A 20,534-nucleotide genomic window follows, 5' to 3' on the forward strand; every position below is an offset into this window, starting at 1 on the left:
GTGTGTGTGTGAGAGAGAGAGAGAGAGAGAGAGAGAGAGAGAGAGAGAGAGAACAAATAACATGTATATAAATCTATGAATATTGAATGGGAAGGGGTAGCTGACAATTAGTAGCTTATCTGCCCTCTCAGTGTCCACTGAGGAGAAGTCAGATTAAGATTTTGATTTATTAGATCTGTAAAAATTGTAAGAAGTTATAAAACGTTTTAATTTACACTTATTGCAATATTGTTTTGGGGTTTGAGGCTTTTCCTCTAGTCATAGAAAAGGTTTAAGGGATAGTTGTGAGTTGAATATTTGTTAAAATCTCATTGTTCTTGCCCTTTCTTAACCTTTGATTTTTTTGTAGCTTTTAACCATCTTTGGGAACTTTGTAGAGAAACCAGTTGTCATGGAAATTTTCAGCCCACACTACAGCACATTACTGAGCATGTTGAATACAGAGCTGGATATGTGTAAGCAATTGTGTAATGAACATATGAAACAGGTGAGTGGCAGAAATGCATTCACAGGGCATTGTGTGTGTGTGTGTGTGTGTGTGTGTGTGTGTGTGTGTGTGTAATGGCCATTAACTAGAACTACATTTGGGTATAGCTAAAGATTAGATACAGGCATTGACTCTTTTTTTTTTTTTTGCCAGTCCTGGGCTTGAGCTCAGGGCCTGAGCACTGTCCTTGGACTTTCTCAAGGCTAGAGCTCTACCACTTGAGCCTCAGCACCACTTATGGCTTTTTTCTATGTATGTGGTACCGAGGAATTGAACCCGGGTCTCCATGCATGCTAGGCACGCACTTTAACCACTAGGCCAAACTCCCGGCCCAGGCATTGACTCTTTTATGCTTTCAGTTTTGCCTTGAAATGGAGAACTTGCTTGACAGAATACTGATATGTGTCTGTGTGTAGGTCTACATATATCTGTATTTGTATGTAAATATAAAGGTAGCATGGTAAATACTAGCTTACAGGCTGGAAGGCTCCCTGTCTACATGTCCCTTTTCTTCCCCATCTCTGAAACATCCCCTTGCAGATTGAACATGGATATGTAGTCCTTAACAAGAACATGCCTTTTACTTCTGGAAATATCAAGTGGGCCCGAGAGATCCTTGACCGCCTTCACATGTTTTGGTCAAACTTTACATCTCTCCATTATCTGTAAGTGGTTAAGCTTATTTATTACAGAAATGTTATAGATGATTTATGTACAAGGCAGTGAGCTATTCATAGTACTTCAGAAGTTGTCTTTTTCAGATCGTTTTTTCACTTTTCCATCTGCAGTGTGTTGGGGAGGGGTAGTTGTTATTCCTTTTTCCAGATAGAGCTTTTAATCAAGTTGTTCTTGATGCTTTTTACACATCTTTGTATAAATTGATAACTTGTTGCTGTTGAAATTCTTGAAAAGCTTTGATGCTCTATCTTTTCAAGCAAAAGCAATCTAAAAATATTATTTTATCTTTATGGCTTTTCTTCCGGATGGTTTACAATATATTCCCTCAAGTTACTTATCTATTTTGAGTTTGAGTTACATATTACATAATCTGAAATATATCAATAAATAGAAAAGTAGAAAACCTCAATCCTGCAGATTCTTGGACACTCCTGATGAAGCTGTGATTTACCAGAAGTATGCTGAAATTACAACTCTGCTAGACCAATTTGAAAGTCATATCTATCATGAATGGAAAAGTCACGTAGATGAAACCTGTGCCTTCAGCTTGAATCAACACTTGATTAAATTTAGTGCCACAAATGGTCTTCTTATTGTTAATTTTGACCCAAAGGTAGGAACTTGGTTTCTCTGAAATGTTTTATGGATACTGTTAATATTGTAAGCGTATTTCTGAAATACTTTTTGAAGTATTTATAAATACATTTCCAGACAGGGTGGAGCATATGCCCTACCTATTTGGGCTGTGGATCATTGGGGGATGATGGTTCAGGGGCAATATGGGCATAAATAATACACTCCATCTCAACCAATGGGTGGGCACAGTCCTGTGCTCCTGTCATCCCAGTGACACAGGAAAAGCAGGTAGGATTGAAGTCTAAACCACTCTTACACATAAAAATGGATAAATGTAAAGTGCTTGCTTAGCAAGTACAATGTCAAGTTCACTGTCAAAAATCAAGTGGGGCCGGGAGTTTGGCCTAGTGGTAGAGTGCTTGCCTAGCATGCACGAAGACCCGGGTTTGATTCCTTGGTACCACATACTTAGAAAAAGCCAGAAGTGGTGCTGAGGCTCAAGTGTAGAGTTCTAGCCTTGAGAAAAATCCAGGGGCATCCCTCAGGCCCTGAGCTTAAGCCCAGGACTGGCAAAAAAAAAATCAAGTATATTTCCAGTCATTGACACTTCATTTTGGAAAAAATGGCAGTGCTATGAAGAATTTAAACAATTTTTAAGTTGTTTAAGTCAAGTTTTAGAGATTTGTTTCTTTTTACTAATCTTCATTTTCTTGAAGTTAATTCTTCTCCATTCCACCCTCATTTCACAGCGAGCTCTTAATGGTAGGACCCATCTTATTTCTTTAGGTTTTAAGTTTCTAGTAGAGTCTGCCATTTGGTAACAATTAAATGTTAGTTCAACTGAATCTCATTGTTGGTCTTTACAGATCATTTCATAACATATGCCAGCCTTTTAGGTAGAAAATTACTATGAGTCAGGGGTGGTGATATACACATAAAACCTAAGCATTTGTGCATGAGATGTTCAGGAGGATCACAACCTAAGACATGTCCAAGCAAAGTGAGAAACCCGACCCATAAAACAAAAGCAAAAAGGCTGGAATGTGGTTCAAGAAGTGGAACAAGCCTGGTGTCAGTGGCCTATACCTGTGATTTTAACTTTCAGAAGACTGAGATCTGAGAATCTCAATTTGAAGCCAGCCCAAAGAGGAATATCCATGAGACATTGAGCTCCATTTATCTACCAAAAGGGTAGAAGTGAAGCTGTGGCTGAAGTTGTAGAAAGACAGCCTTGAGCAAAAAAGCCCAACTCCTGGGCTGGCGCACACATATACACACAAAAACCTTTCTGTGAAGTTAAGGTTTGGGAATTCACAATGAAATGGAATAAAGACCCATCACACTTTTGAAAGGCAATGTGTTAATTTTTATCAATTTGTTTTTTGGTTGTGGATCTTGAACTTAGGACTGGGCACTGTCTCTGGGGCTCTTTGTGCTCAAGGCTGGAGCTCTAACACTTGAGCCACAGTGCAAGAAAACTTCTGGTTTTTGAATGGTTATTTGGAGATAAGAGTCTCACAGGGCCTTTTCTGCCCAGGCCAGCTTCGAACTGAAGTCCTCAGATCAGAGCCTCCGGAGTAGGATTACAGGTGTGAAACACCAGCACCCTATCTTTTAAGTAGTTGCACAATGGGATTTCAAGTCAACATGTGTATTCAAAGTACAGTGCATCCTGCTCAGCATCACCCCTCTATCATTTAATTTCTCTCAAAGGGATTATGAGCTTATAAATGGTGGTTAAAGTGATAATGGTTAAATTTTATTAAAAACATAAACGCATTACTATAAACCAATTTTAACACTTATATCTTGCCTATATTGAACAGATCTGTTGTTGTCCTGTGACATACTATATCAGAATGTTTGTTTTCTCAATAGTTTCCTCATTACATATTCAATAAAAATGGAAGTACAGAAAATTAAGTGGTCATATATAGGAGTTATATCATGCAATGTGTGCATGTATATTAGGTGTATCGGTATGAATGTACTTGTACATTTTAAACAACTTATTTCCTGATTTTTGACATTTTTGTCTTTTTAATTGTATAAAGGAGTTGCTATTAGCAAAGCAGTTTATGAACACAATATATCTTGATCAGTGTCACTCCTTTCAACATCTGTCCCTACGTTATCCACTCCTTCTCTCATTCTAAAAAGTTTTGTGGGATATACATTGGATTCTTGTCTGCACTGACCCCCACCCCAAGTTTTCTTGAGAACCTCCTTCCTGCTTCTGCTGAACTTGGATTTTGGCTTTCTAGGGAATTACTCAATTTGAGATATCTCCCTTGAATCTACTGTATTTTAGATACTTTATTTGCATATGCTTCCATTTTAGCTTGTTAGAGGAGAAGTACAAAATAGGCCTTTTCCTTTTTGCCTCCTATTTGCCTATCCACAGATACATTTTGTAGTAAAAGTTTCTATAACCTCTTCGTGGGCCCCTCCACATACCAAATGTATCTTATATCTGGTTGACTTTGTCAGTAATAAAAGCATTGTGGTCACTATTGGTACTTAGCCAGCATCTTTGCTGACAATGTAAACATGTGCCCGGGGGAGCTTGAAAGTCATATGTGTCCTCTAATTCTGCTTTGTTTCCAAGAAAAGGACATTCTGCAAAGGAAATGAAAAGCTTCGATCTAGAGAATTAAGGATCATCTCTTCCTTCTGATTTCATTAAACCAACATATAGGAACAAATTTCTTAAAATATTTTTGAATTCATTCAAATTACTATCAGTTTAACCATCACATACAAACTTATTTTCCCTCTGAAAATATTGCAACCAGTAGAAATATGCCACTGTCCATACAAAAATAAGTCATTCCATTTCATCAGTGTATTCCACAAATCTGAACATTCATGACATTATAATCGATTAAAGAAACAGCTGGATGTGGGTGGCTCGCTTACATAGCTACTGAGGAGGCTGAGATCTAAGGATTTGGTTAGAAGCCATTCTAGGCAGAATATTCTTTGAGACTGTGATTTCTACCAAAGAGTAGAGCGGCTCTAGTAGTAGAGCACTAATCTTAAGGAAAAAACAAGCAAAAGAGTGAGGTTCTGAGTTCAAGGCCTAATAACAAGGCAAAACATACTAATAACCTAGTACATATTATAAGCATAATAGAGTTCCTATATATCCATGCTATGGAATGTATACTTTGGGGGTAAAGACATAGGAATCAAATTTGTTTAATGATTTGGGATTATAGTAGTTGTTGGTTAAAAATGTTAAGTGCTTCAAGTTAAACTGTTAAAATGCCATTCAGATGATCCTGAATCTTCTTTCAATAGCTTGTGGCTGTCTTGAGAGAAGTGAAATATCTTTTGATGCTGAAGAAATCCGACATACCGGATTCAGCTTTAGCCATCTTCCAAAAAAGGAACACACTTTTAAAGGTTTGTGATTTTAGATCTGAAATCCTGTTTTTGCTTAGAAGAATTTTGTATTTGAATGATCAGCATGCAGACCTATGGCTCATTGGTATCATTAAGATAGAAAAACAAGCTAACATATTTGATCTTTGTTTTTCCTGCTCAGTATGTCGGGAAACTCGAGCTTCTTGTGCACGGGTACAATAAGCTGAAGCAGACTCTTCTGGAAGTTGAGTACCCTCTGATTGAAGCTGAGCTGGGAGCTATTGATGAGCAACTCCAAGCTGCTGCGACATGGCTGACGTGGCAGGACGACTGCTGGGCCTATGTGGAGAGGGTACAGGTGGCCACGGCTGAGCTGGAGCGCCGAGTGGAGCATGCACAGCACAACGTGCGTGCACTCCAGCAGATGATGCGGGCCTGGGCTGAGTGTCCTCTCCTGCCCAGGAGGGAGCACAGGAGGGAGACAGCCTTGGCTTTGGAGGACAAGGGCGATCTGTTTGCTAAAAAGTACATGTTCATCCAAGAGGATGGCTGCAAGATACACAACTTAGTTGAGGTAATGGCCTTTTAAGATTCTGAAAGTTACAGACCTTTTATTTCAGTTCAGAGAATGGTTTATGTGCTCAAGCATTTCAAGTGGAAACCTTTGTGTTACTTGCTTGTAATGTGCACGGCCCCCACCACACTGATTCCTGAGGGAAGAGATAAGAATGTGGGCAGTTTGATCACAGAGAGAAGCCAAAGGTGGGCTCCCCATCTTTGTCCTAGTTCTGCTTTCTTTGGGATGTTATTAATAGTGGTCACTGTTGAAGAACGCCTCCAAAGGGGTCAGGTTATGGAACCCTCTCTGCTGTCTCTAAGGAAGGCAGCTATAATTACTCTACTTGAAAAAAGAAAACAGTTTTTAGAGTTTCCAAAACAGTAGCAAATATGTAATCCTAGCTACTGAGGAAGCTCAGATCTGAGAGTCACGGTTCAGACAGCTCAGACAGGAAAGTCCATAAGACACTTACCTCCAATTGATCACAGAAAAAAAAATGGAAATGATGCTGTGGTTCAAGTGGTAGAGCACTAGCCTTGAGAAATAGGAGCTCAGGGACAGTGCCAGGCCCAGAGCTCAAGCCCCAGGACCTGCAAAACAACAATATAAACAACAGTAAAGGTTATCAATTTAAGGGCAAAATGAAACAATGAAAAAAAATAAAATAAATACAAGCAAACACAAAGACAAAAGTAATGCTTGTGTCATGGGGTTAACACTCTAATCTGGGAAGGTGATAGAAAAATCATGAATATATAACATGTTAGTTGTAATGAAAATAGTGACGGTAGGCTAAGCACTAGTAGCTCACTCCTGTAATCCAGGCTATTTAGGAAGCAGAGATTCAGTTCCAGGATAACCTAGACAAACAAGTTTATGAGCCCCTTTGTCAACACAGGCATGGTGGCACCTGCCATGTCATGTACAATAGAAAGCATAAATAGTATCTCATAATCAAGAGTAAAAAGGACTGGAGGCATGGCTCAAGAGTAGAGTGTCTGCCTGGCAAGTGCCAAACCCTGGTTTCAAACTCTTTAGTGATTTTTTTTTTCCCTCCTTGGTTTTTCAGTGCTTGATAGTGAACCCAGTTCTGCTGCTGGTGGTGAGGAGAATGGCAACGGGTGTGTGTGTGTGTGTGTGTGTGTCTGTCTGTCTGTCTGTCTGTCTGTATGTATGCACGTGTGTGTAAACATGCTCGTGCGTGCGCGTGGGCACACAGTGAGCAGGTGGGGTGTCAGTGATTGAGATGGAGAAACAGTCTCAGATAGTGAAAGAGGAAAGATACAGAACCATGGAGCCTGGGTCTATGTATGCTCATTTCAGAGTGCCCTCCCCCACTCTTTTTTCTTTGACAACATTTCAAATGAAGGACAGCAGAGTATGAGTATGCTGTATCTGAATGCAGGTGTCTGAGGTCTAGTTCCCTGTCCCTAGCTCAGCTGCTGCCCAGCATGGTGACAGTGACTGTGCCAATGTGTTTATTTTCATATTCAAATAAGAGACTGAACCCGATAGCCTGTATGGTTATTTTGCTTTGGCTGTGATATCTTTCCAGACTCCTCCATCCAGCTTTCCAGGGTGTATACTGTATAGCTGCATGGCTGTGGGTCACATGGACTACACACATGTGGATGGTTCTAGCTAGATGTCCTATCATCATGTCCATGAGGAGCAGGTCTTAAGTGAGAGCGCAGCAGATCTCTCCTCTGAGCCTTGCCTCACCAGGAGCTATCTCACTCCTGTAGCTCCAATGCCTGCACAAAGAGCACACCTGTGCATTCTGATGCATGTCCATGGCAGAGACTATTCAGAACAGAGCACAGCACCCAGATCATCAGTGGCTATTGGTCTGTGTGTTGTTTTTTCTCAGTGTAAAATTTCTACCTTGAGCACTGCCTCCTGTTCTGTGTTGACTGCAATGTTTGCTAGTCAGATAGAGATTTTTTTTGCCAGTCCTGGGCTTAAGCTCGGGGTCTGAGCACTGTCCTTGGACTTTCTCAAGGCTAGAACTCTACCACTTGAGCCTCAACACCACTTCTGGCTATTTTTCTATGTATGTGGTACCGAGGAATCAAACCCGGGTCTTCATGCATGCTAGGCAAGCACTCTACCACTAGGCCAAACTCCCAGCCCGATTTGTTTGTTTTGAATCGACCATGTCCATGTGGCCATTTCATAGTCTCCAGGTCTGGCACAGTGAATGTCCAAACTAGAGCAATCCTTTAACACATCTCTGGTTTTGGGCCCTGTTCTTTTTAAAATATATTTTTTAGTGTAATTAATAGAAGGGTTACATTATATTCACCAGATAGAAGGTGCATTACTTCACATACATTGATACCCTTTCTCATGTTTTGGTCCCATTTCCCTCCCCCCCACCCCCACCCCTCATCTTGTTTTCCCCCGTTCCCTATCCAACTTCAAATACAAATATATCCAATATATCAGATAACAAAGTGAGATACCGTAACAATTGGGTCCTGTTTTTTGTTTTTTGTTTTTTTTTAATTAATACTGGTCCTGCAGCTTGAAATCTGGGCCTGGCCATGGTTCCTGAGGTCCTTTAGCTTAAGGCTAGTTCCCTATCACTTGAGCCAAGCACCACTTCTAACTTGTTCTGTGATGGTGATCTTCAGATGTCAGCCTCCTGAATTACAGGCATTAGCCATCGAGACCTAGCAATTTTTAAATATTTTTATTGTTATTATAAAGGTGATAACACAGAGGGTTGCTGCTTCATAAGTCAGGTAATGAATACATTTCCTTTTTGCACAATATCACCCCTTCCTTTGCTCTCTCCCAGTTTTTTCCTCACATCCGTGCCCACAGATTGTTCAGTTCATTTTCGACCTTGTGTCTAATGTGTACCATTGCTGTATTTGTCCACCCTTTTCCCCTCCTTATCCTTAGCTGTTACATCTTTAGTTGTTACATCCTTAATTGTTATTATCCTTAGTTGTACAGAGTAATTGCCATTTAACAATGCATTTGATTAATGTACTGTATCTTGATCAGTGACACTGGTTTCACCATTCTCACCCACCCCTCCCAACATACCCCTTCCCTTATTTTTCTTCATAGTGTAGTATATCCACCAAATTGATTGCATTCTCTCCTTTTTCTTTGTCTACCTCTCTTACCTTGGCCCAACCCTCACTTCTTGCAAGTACTTGTTTTCTGGTACTTATTTTGTTCAGCTTTAACTTTCTAAGAAATTATAATAACATTCTCACTAGAAGTTACTGTATTTCAGATAATATGTTTGAGCCCACTTGAATACCAACCAACCTGTTTATAAGTTCAGTGGCTAACTCTTGGTTCCACATACGGCGGAAACAAAGTAACCTTTGTCTCTCTGGACCTGACTTAATTTTTTCTAATTCTTTCACTTTGTTTGCAAGTGGTACAATGTCATTCTTTCTAGTGGATGAGAACCATTTCATTGTGTGTATATATACCATATTTTCTTGATCCATTTGTCAGGCATCTAGGCTGATTCCATGCCTTGTCTGTGGTGGATAGTGCTGCAGTAAACATGGATGCACTGGGGGCTTTGGTGTAACCTGATCTGTAGTCTTTTGAATAAATGCCTAAGCATGGAATTTCTAGGTCATGGGGTAACTCTACGTTTAATTTTTTGAGGCACCTTCATGCTGCTTTCCAAAGTGACTGTACACAACAACATAATAGTGTTCCCTTTTGGCCACATCCTCACCAACATCTTACTATTTTCTTGATAATACTTGAGCCCGATTTTGCTCCACCCACCTGCCCAATGTTTTATCTATGCTCTTGAGAAATGCGGAGGCAGAAGCAGCTCATCTTTGGGGATCACAAAGGAAGCTGAAACTTCAGTCCATGTTTTTCAAAATTGTATTTCCCATACGTTGTAAAATGTGCATATATTTGTGTTGGAATAAGGCTTGGAAGCAATTAGACTAAACCAAGTTCAATAGATTTAATAGAATGGTACATTGAGTCCTCAAGAATAGACACAGTCCTTTCTTGACGTACTGATGTTCAGATAACCCAGAGCAATGTTTCTAGAAGGATGAGTAAGAGAAATCTCATTTATAGGCAAAATCCTTGGAAGGCAAAGTTAAGAGACAGAACTACAGCCTGCCTCACTACTTGGAGACTTCATTGAAAACTAGCATTTTTCCTTTCTGTATTTGAGGGTAGCATGTTGCATATTTTTATATTGGAGATAAACTTGTTGCTATAAATCCTGTTTAGATTGTTGCCATGTAGTTCAAAGTTCTGTGGCCTGTCATTTGAATGTTCTTGTGCTATACCAGAAATCATTTTCTTTCTTTAGCAACAAGCCTTACAATAAGAAGCATTTGGTTTTATTTATTTGTTACTCATTCATTTGTTCATTGTGCCAGTCCTGGGGCTTGAAGTCAGAGCATGGATTCTGTTCCTGAGCTTTTTTTTCCCTCAAGGCCAGTGCTCTACCAGCTCCAGTTCTGGCTTTTTTGGGGGTGCTTAATTAGAGATGAGAATCTTTAAAACATTCTTGCCCAGACTGGCTTTGAACTAAGATTTCAGATCTCAGCCTTCTGGGTAGCTAGGATTATATGTGTGAGCCATTGGCACTCAACATATTGGTTATAAGTATTCATGTTTTAATACTTGTCTGTTTCTAGGAAAACAGGAAGCTCTTCAAAGCTGATCCTTCTCTGGATACATGGAGAATTTATGTAGAGTTCATTGATGACATGGTGGTGGAGGGCTTTTTCCAGGCTATCCTGCATGACTTAGACTTCTTCCTGATGAATACAGAGAAGCAATCAAAGCCTGTGCCATTTTTTCAAGCACAAATGATGTTAATGCCCCCAGAGATAGTGTTCAAACCTCCAATGGAAAGAGAGGCTGGGGATGGCTTCTATGATCTGGTAGAAGAAATGCTGTGTAGTAGCTTTAGAATGTCTGCCCAGATGGAGCGAGTGGCGGCTCATCTAGAAATCCCCAACTACCAGGTATGTTCTTTGAAAAATAGTAGTTCTATTTTTCTTTAATGATCCAAAAATAAATGGAGATCTTGGGAAACATAAGAAAGGATGTTGGTTAAAATAAAACAAAAGCAACGTACTTTTTTTGCTAACTACTTTCCCTTTGAAGATTCACCTTGGAAAATAGTTCCGTTGCCCATGATTCATAGAATAAGAATTCTTTGAAGAAAACATGTGCTTGGTTTTCCTCTTGTTTAGAATGATATGGATAACATGTTGGGCTTGGCAGAGGTCAGGCAAGAGATCATGAACAGAGTGGCAGATGTCATCACCAAGGTCTTGGACTTCAGGAACTCCCTGGAGACCTATGCTTACCTCTGGGTGGATGACCGGGCAGAGTTTCTGAGGCACTTCCTCCTGTATGGTCATTCGGTATCACCTGAGGAAGTAGACACCCGAGCCAATGAAGAAATCCCTGAGCAACCACCAACTCTTGAACAATTCAAAGAGCAGGCAAGGAAAATTAATATTTAATGTTGTTAATTGGCTTGTACTGGGAGTGGTGGTAGTTATTCATGTATTGTTCTCATCTGTAGATCGACATTTATGAGGCCTTGTATGTTCAGATGAGCAAGTTTGATGACTTCAGAGTGTTCAATAGTTGGTTCAAGGTGGATCTGAAACCTTTTAAATTGAGCTTGCTAAACACAATTAAGAAATGGAGCTGGATGTTCCAGGAGCATCTTCAGAGATTTGTCATTGACAGGTAGCCTTTATACTTTGATATTTGAAATTACTCTAACTTCTGTTTAACAGTTAGCTATTTTGCAACTGAGTATTACTTTTCATTTTCAGAGCATTGGTACTGTAAATTTGGTTACAGATAATGTATAATGATTGAGACACACAATGAAAATAAAATTCAATCAAATCTTAGCTATGCATGGTGGCTTACATCTGTAATTCTGGCTACTTAGGGTGAGATGATTTGAGGCCAGCCAAGGCAAAAAGTTCCTAAGATTTCCATCTCAAGAATTGAAAAAAAAAGGAAAAATACCCCCACCCCCAAACCTGAGCAAGTTGAGTCATCTTGACTACATGGGAAACCTGAATAAGATAGCAATTCAAGACCTTGACTTCAAACTTCATTATTTGACAAAATAAAACAAACCTTAAAGCTGAATGCTTTAATGACCTTAATTTGTATATACTTATATGTATATATCTGTGTATATATTTAATAGTCTGAATGAGTTACAAGAATTTATCAAAGATACCGATGCCGGACTTCAGAAAGAACTGAATAAAGGGGACCATGATGGCTTAGTTGAAATTATGGGGCATCTTCTGGCTGTAAGAAGCCGACAGAGGGCTACTGATGAGCTCTTTGAACCTCTGAAAGAAACTATCACACTCCTGGAAAGCTATGGTCAGAAGATGCCTGAGCAAGTCTACATGCAGTTGGAGGTAAGTGTAGAAGGAAAACAGGGATCGTAAATTGAGCATTTCCTTTTGTCAAATACTTAGCACATACTCTTGAAGCCCTCTTAACAGTCTCTACTGTAGGTATTAGTATCTTTTATTATTATTATTATTATTTATTTTGTAGATCATGGAAATTGAACTCAGGGCCTGGGCACAACTTCTGAGCTCTGTTGCTCAAGGCTAGCTAGCATTCTACCTCTTTGAGCCATAGCTCCCATTCCAGTTTTTGATGGTTAATTGGAGATAAGAGTCTCCCAGGGACTTTTCTGCCTGATCTGACTTCAAACTTTGACCCTCAGATCTCAGCCTCTTGAGTAGCTAGGATTTAGGTGTGAGCCACTGGTACCCAGTTGGCATTAGTATTTCCATGCAACAGGTCAGGAATCTGAAGCTTAAGCAAATAAATAACAACTTCTTCAGTATCATGTGAGTGGTAAAGCCAGTTGACAATGAACTCTAGATGTACTTTATGACAGAGTACTCAGTACTCATTCTTCATCACTCTGCTCCACTGCATTCCTGACAAGGGTATCTCTTTTTTCTTTATCTTTTTTTTTTTTTTTTTTTTTTTTTGGTCCTTACTAGGGTTGATATATGGCCTCACATTTGCATAGCTGGTGCCCTACAAGCTGCTTCTAGTCCTGTTTTTGCTGGATATTTTTGAGATAAGGTCTTTACTTCGTACCCTGGCATGCACCTAAACCACTATCCACCTACTTTAGGTTTCCTGTCACTGCTGAGGTCACAGTATGTTTTCCTGCATCCCTCCAAATTGGCCTGCATCTAGAGTTCTTAAAATGTCGGCTTCACACATATCTTCACATGACAGACATGTACTACTGTGCCCAGTTATGGGTTAAGCTTGCTGTATAAAAAATGATGAGGTTGAAAAAATTCAAACTGAACTTATGAGCCTCACAGAGGCTCACAGCTGAGCCTCTTTTGTCATGGTCACATTGAAGTTGTGTGGTGGGGGAGGGTGCTCCAGGCTGGACTTGAATTTAACCTTGCAAATGTTATCAAAGGACACATGAACTAAAAAAGCCTTCATTGAATTCCCATTTCTCTAGCTTAGTGGTCAGAACAATTCAAATTTAAGTTTAATTCAAATTCTGTGTGAATTTGTCTCTTTCATTTCCTGTGACAGGTTAGTTAACTTCTCAGAGAGTGCTTCTGTGAGGGAGAACCATTTTAATGTCCTTTAAAAACTTCTTATTCTTTATTCTTTTGATCTGCCATTTCTTTTGCTTTTATTTTGGTTGGTCGTGGTGCTTTGAACTCTGGGCTTGAGAGCTGTCCCTGAGCTCTTCAGCTTAAGGCTAGCACTCTACCACACTCAGCCACAGCACCACTTCTGGTTTTCTGGTAATTAATTGGAGATAAGAGTCTCATGAACTACTATCCCTGGGATGGCTTTGAAACATGATCCTTAGATCTCAGCCTCCAGGGAAACTAGGATTACTAGTGCCAGCCACCAGTTCCCAGCTTCATTCTTTTTTTTTTAAATTTGGATAAAATTCACCATTAAGAAAACTTGAAAGACACCTTTTTTTTTTTTTTTTTCCATTTCTCGGAACGGAACTCAAGAGTCTGATCACTGTCCTTGGGCTTTCTTAAGGCTGGAGCCACAGTGCCACTTCAGGCTTTTTCCATGTATATGGTACCAAGGACTTGAACCCAGGTCTTTGTGCATGTTAGGCAAGCATTTTTACTACTAGGCAAAACTCCTGGCCCCAAAGTCATATTTTCAGTGTGGAATTTAGTGGCAGTTAGTATATTCAGAATGTTGTATAACAGCACTTCTATCTAGCTTTCTCTTCCCTCAATTTTCTGCCTTTAAAACTGTACTATTCATTCTCACTATCCACTCTCCTACATCTCTAGCCAGGCCTAACTCTCCAGCCCTTGGCTAATTGCCAATCATATTCTGACCCTGTAGATTTACTTATTCTGGGTGTTTAATACACATACATTCTATATGATATGTTTGGGTTCTTTTATTATAATATTTTCAACATTGATTTGTCTTGTATGTATAGTTCATGTTGTTTTATGACTAAGTAATATTTCATTGTATGTCTATGCCCACAATTTGTTTACTCATTCATCTACTGATGAACACATTTGGCTAGTTTCCATCTCTCTGCTCTGAACATTGGTGTATATATATTTGTTGTCATATGTTTGTCACATATCCTAAAGAGTGGAATTATTGTGTCACATGATAACTCTATGTTTAGCTTTTGGAGGAACTGCCAAACTTTACTTACATATGGCTGAACCACTGTATAGACTTCAATTTCTTTCATGCTTGCTTGCTTGATTCTTTCTTTCTCTCTGTCTCTCTCTCTCTCTCTCTGTCTCTCTCTCTCTCCCTCTTTCTCCCCCCCTGTCTCCCTCCCCCTTCCTCCCCCTCTCTCCCTCTCTTTTCCTCTCTCTCCCTCTCCCTCTCTTTCCCTTGTATTCCTGTGAATTCATCGACATGTTACTCCACCTGAATTTGCACATTCTGTAATGTGGAATATGATTATGTGCCTCTTGTTCATTCGGACAGATTATATAACAATCTAAGAAACACCTCAGAAACACCATACCACCACCGCAGACACACTTTATTCTCAGCAAAGGGCATTCTTATAGTTTTCAGTTACTGAATCATTCATTAAATATTTATCCAGGGTTGCAAAATAGTCTGTAGAACCTTTGGATTTTGCACTTCAATTAAGTAGAGTCCCTGGAACTATATGGGTGGTTTTGTGTGACCAAACAGTCTTGGTGTCCTAGGCGATGACCCAGAGAAACAATGCCTGGCTTTGTCAGCACACAGGAACTGATCTCAGGTAGTAATTATGTACCAGGGCTCTTTAAAGAAAATAACTTGCTTTTTACTTACTGGCATTATGACAAGAAGAATAGAATTGAGTTGGTTCCTGAACTGTGTGTTATTAGTATTATTTTTTCTTGGCCAACATTAAGTAAAAATTAACTTTTCTTCCTTTGGCCTCTTCTCCCTCTCCAAACTGCAGTCATTTAAAAAAACCAAGTTCAATACTAAAACACCTCCAACCAAGAAAGAGCACATAAACAAGAGCCTTGGGAGTCCATGTAAAACAAGGGCAGGGTTGACTCATATTTCTATCTCATCCCCACCAAATTTCAGGCACTTGTTTCATCCACTAAGTTCTCAAATATGACTGCCTTCCATTTCTAGTTGTCAGAGGTGAGCAAAATCATTTCCAGGCCATGAAATAATTAGAGAATTTCTCTTCATTTTGAGAAGATTTCCAGAGACTCTGAGATAACAGCTTCTTTGGTCTATGCTTGGAAAATAGGACCCCAGAAAACCCTGTCCTTCTGTCTTGGCACTAACACTTGGAATCACTTTGAGCTTTTTCTTTGTATAGACATCTTATCTAACCATGGAAAGATGTCATGGCTCAGTGTCAGGAAGTAAGAATGATCCAATCCTACGAGATTAAGTTCTTAAGAAGTGAAATAATGCCTCATTTTTACTTTGCACAGGAATTACCAGAGCAATGGGAAACAACCAAAAAAATTGCAGCAACAGTCAGACATGAAGTTTCACCTCTCCAAAATGCAGAAGTAACTCTTCTCAGGAAAAAATGTCTTTGGTTTGATGTAAGCTGCTTATCAAGTTTTGGTTTGCTTGTGTTTGATACCACATTCATCCATTTATTCATTCATTTATGTATTTTTTATTGGACCTGATTAGGAAAAGCAAGCGGAATTCAGAGAGAGATTCAGAAGTTATGCCCCTCTTGGTTTTAATGTGGAAAATCCATATACTATGCTGGATAAGGTAATATTGCCACTATTTCATGATAGTAGCTACTTGAGAGTCCAGGTCCTGCGGTTGCTTGTCTTTAGGTTTGTATTAGTTATAGCAAGAGAGGATTACATAAAACCCAGTCACATGCAGTTTTCCCCATGTGAGTTGCGCTGTTTTAAATCATCTCTCCCCAAACCACTTTGACCATCCAAGTCACCATACTAGTGAGAGAAGTAATATTTTAAGTACTTAGCATATATGCTCATATAATTAAGTATACATTATTTCTTTCAGTTCTTATTATTCACAAAATGTGGTTTCTCTTACCCTCCCATTTAGATAAAGAAGAAAGATTGTGTCATTAAGTAATTTGTTGGAGAGGAAGGTGTCATTGTCAGAACTAGAATTAAAATTTTGGCTACCTAAAACAACAACCAAAAATAATTCTAACCACAAATTTTGCTTGTGAACTATTAGGAATCAGGAAAGCTCGTAACTTCTTTAACCTGGATATAACTAACATTGAGTCATACCATCCTGGTTTATAATGAACTATTTTAAGAATGGACTTAATGATCAAATAATCATAGCCAAAGATTCATAACTACTTGAATTTAACGTATCTGGGAGTATGTATGTGTTTGTTTCTGATAGTGACGCTTGAATTTGGGCCTGTGTGCTGTCCTAAGCTTTCACTCAAGGTTAGCACTCAACCACTTTGAGCTGCAGCACCACTTCAATTTTCTGGTGGTGAAAAGCTGACTTTGAACTGTGATCCTCAGATCATAGACTTTTGAGTAGATAAGATTGCAAACATGAACCAAGAATGCCTAGGTGGAGTGTATTTCTAGAAATAAATGGAGTTAATGTAAGTAATAGGAAATTGGAAGATGGTTAAAATCAAGAAGTATCTTGATTTTGGTTTGTATGTAGGCATCTTGAAAAGCCTCTTTTGTAAAAGAGATACTGAAAACATTTTCATAAAAAAGATACCCTGGGCCTGGGCACTGTCCCTGTGCTTTTTTTTTTTGTCGGTCGTGGTGGGACTTGAACTCTGGGCCTGGGTGCTGTCCCTAAGTTCTTCACCTCAAGGCTATCACCTACCCTTGAGCCACAGCACCACTTCCTTTTTTTTTTTCCTCAAGGCTTAATGCTCTACCACTTGAGGCACAGTTCCTTTTCTGAATCTACTTATTTATTTTTGTGTGGTTAATTGGAAAAAATCTTAGGCTTTTCTTCCTGGGCTGGCTTGGAGTTATAGTCCTTAGATTTCAGCTTCCTGAGTAGCTAGATAAGTATGATCTATCAATACCTAGCTAAGATATTCCTTTAACACTGCTGGTGAACAAGGAAAAGAAATCTCTACAGGAAAGAAAACTAAACTTTTTTCTTTTTGCCAGTCATGAGGCTTGAACCCAGGGCCTGTCTCAAGGCTAGCGCTCTACCACTTGAGCCATAACAGCACTTCTGGATTTTTCTGTGTATGTAGCACCAAGTAATCGATTCCAGGAATTCACCCATGCTAGATAAGCACTCTACCATTAGACCATGCTCCTGACCCTAGCAAAAAGAAACTTTTATGAGTATTTGAAAATAATAGAAAACAGAAGTAGACATGCAGCTGTAAGGACATACGTATATGTATGAACATTATATTTTTGCTATATGTTTACACACGCACACATATATATATATACACACATATATAGAAAAATGTATAAAATCTGGAAACAATAAGTTTGTAGCTTAATTTGTAGTAGGAAATAGAGGACTAGAACTGAGAAAGGCATTAAAAGTTATAACACTTTCTAAACTGGCATGTGAACACACCCTTCCCTTTATAATACAGTTAAAAGATAAGAGACAGTTTTTAAATAAGAATATATTTTTATCCTGGTGCTGGCTTCCTGTCACAACTAACATGCTCACCACACCTCATTATTGATCATCTTAAGGTACTTTTAAATGCTAGAGTATTTTTAGAAACTTAAGTGATTATTTAAAAAGCAAACTTAGTCTCACCTTGAAGTTTCTAGAGCTTCACCTGTTGCTTCCAAGCCAAGACCCCAGTTGTACAGTGAAAACCAAGAGGGAAAATAATACTGATAGAAATCTTAGGTTAGAGACAGGTTTTGCTGAAACATGTACAGAGAAATTGCTAATATGATTGCATCCCTTAATGGTTTCCTTTCTGAAATCCACATTGGTTATTCTACAGATTTGTCCAAACAGTGTCTTTTAAAATCAGAGTTTGTAATGTGGAAAGAGCAGAGCTGCAGTACAGTATGGCTTTTGCTGACTTTCATACTTGGTAAGCAGGTGTGCATTTTCTCCATAGGCAAATCAGGAGCTGGAGGCATTGGAGGAAGAGATGAGTCAGATGCAGGACTCTGCCCACCTCTTCGAAGTGGCCCTTCCAGACTACAAGCAAATGAGACAGTGTCGCAGAGAAATACGCTTACTCAAGGGCCTCTGGGATGTCATTGTTTATGTTAGAGTAAGATACACTTCTGAGAAGCATACCTCCCTTTTCTCTAAGTCATTCTTCTGTAGAAATACAATTTTTACTTGTCACACATTGATACAATAAAAATTTTTAAAGATTTTTTTCAAAAAGAAATACAATTTTTAGCATTGTGTGTGTATGCATACATGTGCATGCCAATACTAGGGCTTGATCTCAACACATAGTCCCTGTCCCTTAACTTTTTCTGGCACTCTACCACTTGAGCCACACTCCATTTCTGGCTTTTTGGCAGTTAATGGGTGATAAATGTCTCATAGACTGTCCTGCATGGGTTGGCTATGCATTGTGATCCTCACATCTCAGCCTTCTGGGAACCTAGGTGACAGCTAATTTAGTGTTTCATCTTACAATATATATTCATTTAGTTTATTCCAGTGAGGGCTCATAATATAATGGTTAGTAGAATATTTTTTCCTGCATATAGTTATTTTTGTCTCAAGTTCAGGATAATGAGCTGCCAATCTCAGACCATTTGGGAGGATTACATAAAATATAAATAAAAATTAGAATGTCAGTATATATTAGATATGCATAGCCTCTTGTGTATACCAGCATGTTTTTACCCATATTTATGTATTATGTACATGTATTAAAATAGCACATTTTATGTAATACATTAAAACCCTAAATATATGGGTAAGAGAGAACAAGGTATTTTGAAAAATGTATTCCACATAATTTACTTACATTACTTGAAAAACATACAGAAATGTACAATAAGCTGGGAGCTCATGCTTGCAATGCTAGCTACTCAGGAAGCTGAGATTTGAGGATCACAGTTCAAAGTTAGTCCAAACAGACAAATTCACAGGACTTATTTCTAACTGACCACCCAAAAGCCAGAAGTGAGCTGTAGCTGAAATGGTACAGCACTAGTCTTGAGTGACAAAGCTAAGCAAGATCTCGATTCCCGGATTAAAAAAAAAAAATGAAGACATAAAATATGCTTAAATGGTTCATGAGATTTTTAAAATAATAGATTGTCTTACAAAAGCATATTTTATATTACATATAGAATTATAGAAACCTGCTGGTTAATAATATACTTACCAGTTAAATTCCAAGTATACTGGATTATGTAATAATGAGGATGTGGAATTTATCATTGTTAGTAAAAAAAATATATCTTAACCTTGACGTGTCCTGACAGTTGGGGATGTTTTTGTTGTTTGGGTGATAGTAAAGTTTTGACAAGTATAGTTAATATTGTAAAAAAAAATCATCATCTTTCCACTGGCTGATAGCGTCACTGTGTATCATCAGTTTATATATTTTGCTGTGGAGACTTGATTTCACCAAATGTTGTTGACACTTTTATTTGCTTGTGCGTTTTCAGAGCACCATTGATAATTGGACTAAAACCCAGTGGAGGCAGATTAATGTGGAACAGATGGATGTGGAACTCAGAAGGTTTGCCAAGGCAAGTTCCATAACTGTCTGTGAGGACAATTTATGGTTTTCAGCACCACCTCCTTCCATCTTTCCTAACCTTGTGTCTGGTGTGTTGGGCTGCACGGCCTTATTTACTTCAGAGAGAATGATACCAGACAGTACTTTTTCACTCTTAGACAGTAGCACTTCTAATCAAGCCTGCTTTCCTGTGTTGATAAAATGTGTTGATAAAAGCATATTAGAGCTAATGAGTATATGCGAGCAACAATAATCATGAGCTTCCTGTAGCTGACGAGAGCTTTGGGGCTTATGGGTAAGGCTCACAAATTAGCCTTTGATTTCTGTCCTTAACAGTCTCGAACATTTTGTTTCTGAAATGGTACCTTTCAGTACATAGGCAACTGGTAGGAGTCTGTCATGTCTACGTTCATATGATTTGGGGCAGCTAACTAATTATGGCGGCAGTCCACAGGGCTCACTATATACAGAACTTAGCATGTTTAGATTTAGTGCCTTAGTAGCTCCCTAGCCCAGGTGCTCTCTGAAGCTAAGAGAACTTCTTTGGATAAGATACAAAACAGTGAAAGACTATTGGCATGTAGAAGTACCTGCTGGGTGTGATGGTGCACACCTGGCATTCCAGTTACACCTGAGGCTGAATTGGGAGGATGGAAACCAGGCTTCGGAGAGTAGCCTAGGCAGTGTAGATCCTGTCT

General features: G+C 39.0%; 1 protein-coding gene across 1 annotated transcript in view; it reads left to right on the forward strand.

Moving 5' to 3' along the window:
• Positions 1-20,534, forward strand: part of Dnah11 (dynein axonemal heavy chain 11) — a 261,208-nt gene that overhangs the window by 33,702 nt on the left and 206,972 nt on the right. Inside the window, exons 10-22 of the mRNA XM_090332210.1 lie at positions 350-487; positions 1,028-1,152; positions 1,583-1,778; positions 5,045-5,149; positions 5,292-5,684; positions 10,319-10,651; positions 10,883-11,137; positions 11,221-11,390; positions 11,869-12,091; positions 15,632-15,748; positions 15,843-15,929; positions 18,238-18,396; positions 19,763-19,846. Of these exons, the coding sequence (XP_090188336.1) occupies positions 350-487; positions 1,028-1,152; positions 1,583-1,778; positions 5,045-5,149; positions 5,292-5,684; positions 10,319-10,651; positions 10,883-11,137; positions 11,221-11,390; positions 11,869-12,091; positions 15,632-15,748; positions 15,843-15,929; positions 18,238-18,396; positions 19,763-19,846 (2,385 nt within the window). The remainder of the gene's footprint in view (positions 1-349; positions 488-1,027; positions 1,153-1,582; positions 1,779-5,044; positions 5,150-5,291; positions 5,685-10,318; positions 10,652-10,882; positions 11,138-11,220; positions 11,391-11,868; positions 12,092-15,631; positions 15,749-15,842; positions 15,930-18,237; positions 18,397-19,762; positions 19,847-20,534) is intronic.

This window comes from Megascapheus bottae, chromosome 5 (assembly GCF_031878675.1).
Source record: "Megascapheus bottae isolate mThoBot1 chromosome 5, mThoBot2.hap1, whole genome shotgun sequence".
Lineage (NCBI taxonomy): Eukaryota > Metazoa > Chordata > Mammalia > Rodentia > Geomyidae > Megascapheus > Megascapheus bottae.